Below are 5,840 nucleotides of genomic sequence, written 5' to 3'. Positions count from 1 at the left end.
AAGGTAACAGGTCGAATGTTATAGAGCCCATTGCACCAGTAATCCCTCTAGTACCACAAAATGAATCTGTAGCTGCTCCTATGGTTGCTCCAGCCATTTTGGTGCAACTAGGGCCTTAACCAAGATGGTTCGGGAGTTAACAGCCCCAAAGCCTACTGTCATTGATTTAGAAAAAAGGAAAGACTCTCCTTTCTCTAATTGAATTAATGCCTTGAAAATTCCTCCCAAGTTCATGATTGCCAACTTGGACGATGTATACTGGAAAGGAAGATCCAATTTCCCACGTGAACAACTTTGAGATACAAACAGATCTCCGGGGAGTTCATGATGATTGATTTTTCCTGCTACTTTGGTTGACTCAACACAACAATGGTTCTTTAAATTAGAGCCTATGACCAATAATTCATGTGATGCATTTGTGAGACTCTTCTACTCACAATTCTTTGCTGCTCGAACTCTGCCAGCCGAGCTCAATGACCTTGTTGATATTAAACAAGAACCCAACAAGCCTCTTAAAAACTACGTGCAGTGGTTTCTGCAAGAAGTTGCTCCCTCTAAAACAGTTAGCGATGATGGAAAGTTGATGGTCATCATGGCCAGAATAAAAGTGAAAGGACTGCTTTGGACCGTTCTCAGAAGAAAAACCATCTATTCAACCAGAGAATTTCTCGACCGAGCAGACGAGTTTATTAAACTAGAAGAAGCTATTCAGATATTCGATCAGGCTGACCAAGCTGGAACTAGTGCTGCACCAGCTAAAAACTCAGGTGCAAATTTCAACCAGAACCTGACAACCAATGGTAATGGAAATAAGAATAACCAGAACGGTGGAAAATGAAACAACAATTCTAATATTGGTAACAATAACGAAAACAAGCGAGCCAATACCAATGATAACCCACGAGAATATGTGCCTCGTTTCACCACTTACTCTACACACTTAGAGTCACGAACAGAAGTTTTTCAAGCCACACAGGCTGAGGTTCCCTATAGGAAACCAGCTCCTATCGGGAAAGATATAAGTAAGAGGGATACCAATGAATTCTACCGATTCCATAATGATTATGTACATGACACTAATGAGTGTAATCAACTCAAAGACAAAATTGAGTTTCTGATTCATCAAAATCATCAAGCAATGAGAAGATATATTCATCACCCAGTCGACCAACAATCAACTGCTACAGGGACTCTTGATGCACTAGCCCAACCATTGTTGCCTGCCCTAGTAGCAGGGCAACTAGACATGGTCTGTGGGGGACCACACCTTGCTGGCGATAGTAGAAAGGCCCTAGAACGATATACCCAAACACTACGCCATGAGCCTGGTGAGGATGTGTTGGCCATCAAGGAGCGTACTCCCAAAATGCCTTGTTATGAATGTAAACCTATTACATTCACCGAGGAAGATGCCAATCATGTCAGGTTCCTGCACAATGATCCACTAGTTATAAAAGCACAGATTGCTAACATAATTGTTGCACGAACAACGGTTGATCATGACTGCTCAGTTAACATTCTTTTTAAGACCACTCTTTAAAGAATGAAACTTTTTGTTCGAGATCTCGAACCCTGCACGCAAACCTTATATGGTTTCACTGGAGAAGGAATGACTCCAAGAGGAACAATTAGACTGGTTGTTACTATTGGAGACGCACCAACAAACAACATAGTAATGGCTACTTTTGTTGTGGTTGATCTCCCTTCTGCATTCAACGCCTTGCTTGGAAGGTCTATACTTATTAATTTAAGAGCAATCAAGTCCATTTTTCATCTAACAATGAAGTTCCCAACCAATGCTTGAATAGGATGTGTTAAACGAAATCAGAGGGAAGCCAAAGAATGCTATAATTCTTCCATCACAAGTGCCAAGAAAGACCTAGTCATAACCAACATGATCTTTGTTCGACCCTCCGTGTAACGTCCCGAATTCGCTATTAAGGCTAAGTGCCTTGAATTATGGTACCTGGAGGGCATAATAAGATTTATATGCGTAATTAATGGAACATATCTATGATTATGTGAATACTTATGCATGTTTATGTGTATTAAATATGCACGTGGGCCCGTTCTTGTGAATTTGGGGCTTATTTGTAATTTTTGACCCATTGAGGGTATATTTGCATTATGTAAGTATTGTGAGTGAGACCCCAGTGTTATGGGGATATATTTGAGATGTGTGGTCCGAGACAATCCTAGTGAGCGAATTAGCGAAATAGTCACAACGGGGTCAAATACTCAGCTCGGGGTGAGCCAAGGGGTACTTTGGGAATGTAGTATGTATTCAAGGTTGATCGTGTAATATGTAATTATTTAGTGATTATTGGGTATGTCAGGATTGATTGGGAATATATAGGGCTACTAGAGGATTAGCGGGAAATGTGGAAAAAGACAATTTTGCCCTTGGGGCCATTAAAGGATAAGAGTATGCTTAAGGGGTGTTTTGGTCCTTTGGCCATGGGATAGACTCAACCTTAGAGTGACTCAGCCACTTAGAGATTGGAGGAAACATTCAAAAGGAGCATAACAAAATAAACACTCAGCCTCTCTTCTCCCTCTCGGTTTCTCTCTCTCTCTCTCTCTCTTACCCTCTTAGTTGGGTTTTGGAAAATTGAAGGGAAAGGCTGGAAATTCCTTGAATTTTTTAGGTGATAGCTGGGGAATAATAGCTATGAATTCGAGCTAAGATTAGGATTATGACGGGCTGAGGTCGCAGCTAATCAACTAAGGTAAGGTAAATTCTTTAAGCTTTCCTGGATTTTCTATTTAGTTGTAGTGAGAGGCTAAATTTCTGATTTTGAATTTGTGTTAGAGTTTTGGTTTAGTAGTTGGGATGGTGGTACTGCTTTGGGTGTAGGGTTGAGAAGTAGATGCTTAATTCTAGCTTTTGTTTGTGTTTAGGGTGGATTTCAGTGGGATTGGCTTGAGAAAACGCATGGGAATTCTAGGTTTTGGAGCTCGAGTTGCGGCGCAGGCTAGGGCGTGTCGCGATTTGTGTCCCCCAAGAGAGAGCCTTGAGGCTCTATGACTTGTAGCGTGTCGCGACCCTAGGGGGCTGGGCTGCTGCTCAAATTAAAGGAAATAACCTAAACAAGTTTTTAAGCTTGGGAACTCAAACCTAAGGCTTGGGAAGGATTCTACTACCCGATTTACTAGAATTTGAGGTCTTGGAGGCTAGAACTACACCTTGGAACTTTTGAATAGTCTATGTGATTGATGATTACCATTATTGCTTGTGGCTAGGATATACTGCTAGGGCTCAGGGATAGGGATCGTGCTCGGGACTGCCATACGCTAGCTGCTCGGGACTCGAGGTAAGAAAACTACACCCAAGTTGTGAATGGGGCTTAGACCCCTGCTAACGAATATGTTATGATTGTAGATATATCTGTATCTGAGAATATCTGGATAGGCATGCTTGTATATGTTATATTTAATTGCTTGTTGTGTAATGTATATTTGTGATTATATCTATTTTGAAGGCTGACCTAAGGACGTCGGGGGCCGATAGTAAGCGTGCGGAACGCAGCCTAGCCTAAGCATGCCGGAGACGGCTTTAAGACCAGAGGACTCTGCCTAAGAGCGCGGGGCCTGAACATGATACAATAAACAGAAGTGTTGTTTGCACTTAACTAATTGTATTCGTTGATGAGATTGGATTATGTGTCTGATTGAGCTGAATATTACGGTTAAGCTTATTGTTTATATCCCGTTGTTGATTGAATTTATTGATCTAAGTTTACAGTTCCTATACTGTTGCTTATTTGTGCCTGTTGATTTAAGTTTTCTTGTTGAACCTTGGCTCACAAGTGCTATGTGGTGCAAGTAAGGGAAATGGATAGTTGGACTAACCGTGAGTTGGAGAGCTTCAGGGGCAGTGTGTACATATGCAACCTACTTGACTGCCACAGCCGGGATTGCCTGGGAGGAACTAGGGTTGAACCTTGTTATGTCGCTTAGGACAGAATTCCATTTGTCTTTTATTAATATGTAACCATTTTTGGGATCCCGTATATAAACTTAATATCTTTAATGAAAAATAATCACTTTGTTGACCAAACTTTTTAATAACTAACCTTGACTTAGTCTTTAATTACATATTTAAGTCCAAATGACTCGCTTAGCGAGTTAAGCACTATTTTAAACACACAATGTAATGGTCTTGGCTAACCAGGGTGTTACAACTTGGTATCAGAGCAGTCTAGGTTTAAGGGTTGTTGAAGACTGGCTCGGCATGTACACTCACCGCTAAAGATAAGCTCGACTCACGGTTGGGTATCTAATAACATGACTATGTGCTTAATTATTTAAATTGAACTTATGTGCCTTATCTACATGCTAGAATAGGAAGCATGATGTATATAAATGTATTTTGTGGAATAAGACTTGATAAATGATGCATGCATGAACAATATAGATTTGTGTTTTGATATGCATATTGTGTATGTGGTTAGCGTGTTGTTTGGCCCTGCTTGTGGAGTAGTTCTTGATATGGATATCTGGGCTGAGAGGTTAAGTCATTGACTATAGACAAATTCAGAAATTATGTAGCCAAGGCAGTCAGCTGGACCAGGCATTGTTAGTAAGGAAGATTGCAAATTAAGAGGAGGAGATTAGGTGGTTGAGACAGCGGGTTCCGTCGAGGAACACTGCTCCATATGTTTTGACAGTAATGGCACCAATTACGGTTCAACCTGAGGGTGGAAACAGATGAGAATTATTGTATGAAAGATTCCAGAAGTATTATCCTCCATCTATTCAAAGCTGAATAATGGATGGACATGATTAGTTCCATCCTTGACCATATGGGAGCGGTAAGCAATGATAGAGTGGCTTCTGCCACGTACGTGTTGCGGGAGAATGCCTGAACGTAGTGGGAAGTGGTACCCCAGACTCAGAATGTTGTCTTGAAGGGTTGGGAGGAATTCAGACAATTGTTCAACGAAAGGTACTACTGTGATGCAGGTCGAATTGCGAAGACCATGAGTTTGTGAACTTGGTTCAAGGTAGTAACACAGTGACAAAGTATGTCAGTGAATTTGATGGGTTGGCCAAATTCACTTTTGCTTTGGTACCAATTGATGTGGTCTGGAAGGAGTGAGTCATTCGAGGAGTGAACTCTGGGATGGCCCAGAATGTTAGGATCGTTCCAGTACATGAGATTTCTACCTATGCTCGGGTAGTAGGGAGGGCCCTTGCTATAAAGGACGCTAGAGATGAGACATAGAGTGTGATAACTCTTGAATAAAGAGTTATTTCTTGTGCTTTTGAACTTATAAATGAGGAAAAATCGAGGGTGATGTTAGTTTATTATTAACTATTGTAACTAGGGATGTGCACGGTGTGGTTTGGGCGGTTTGAACACTTTTTAATACACCACACCACAAGTGTGGTGTAGTAGCTAGAACACACCGTGCGGTGTGATTTCGTTGCACTAAACCGACCAAACCAAACTATTTTTTGCGGTGTGGTTTGGGTGGTTTTCCATGGTGTAAGTGTGTTAAAAAAATATGTGTGAGATAGAGAGGTGATAGGGAGGAGGCGCAAATGAGATGAGAGAGGAAGGAGTTGTTATCGTGTATGATGTGTTAGAGAATAATGTTATACCCTAATTTAACTGGACTCCTAATTTAAGTGGGCTCCTAGTTTTAGATTGGGTTACTAAAATATAGTATATATGTAAAGTTTAATTTTTTTAACATATTTATAAGTATACGATGCGGTGTGGTGCAAACGAAAATTTCACACCGCCAAACCGCGCACCGCACCGCACCACGCGGTTTAGCTAAGATACAAACCATACCGAACCATTCTACTTTTGACACCACGGTTTGCGGTGT

At 41.1% G+C, this 5,840-nt stretch overlaps 1 protein-coding gene across 1 annotated transcript; it reads left to right on the top strand.

Annotated features, from left to right (window-relative positions):
- The first annotated feature begins 391 nt into the window (after nt 1-391).
- LOC133806560 (uncharacterized) lies at nt 392-1,540 on the top strand. Its single transcript, XM_062244650.1, has 2 exons — nt 392-800; nt 945-1,540. The coding sequence occupies exons 1-2, from the start codon at nt 392-394 to the stop codon at nt 1,538-1,540; spliced, it is 1,005 nt and encodes a 334-aa protein (XP_062100634.1).
- Nucleotides 1,541-5,840: the final 4,300 nt, after the last annotated feature.

The sequence above is a fragment of the Humulus lupulus genome, chromosome X (assembly GCF_963169125.1).
Source record: "Humulus lupulus chromosome X, drHumLupu1.1, whole genome shotgun sequence".
Taxonomy (NCBI): Eukaryota; Viridiplantae; Streptophyta; class Magnoliopsida; order Rosales; family Cannabaceae; genus Humulus; species Humulus lupulus.
Note: the sequence above shows the minus strand (reverse complement) of the source record. Positions and strands in the feature narration are given on the sequence as shown.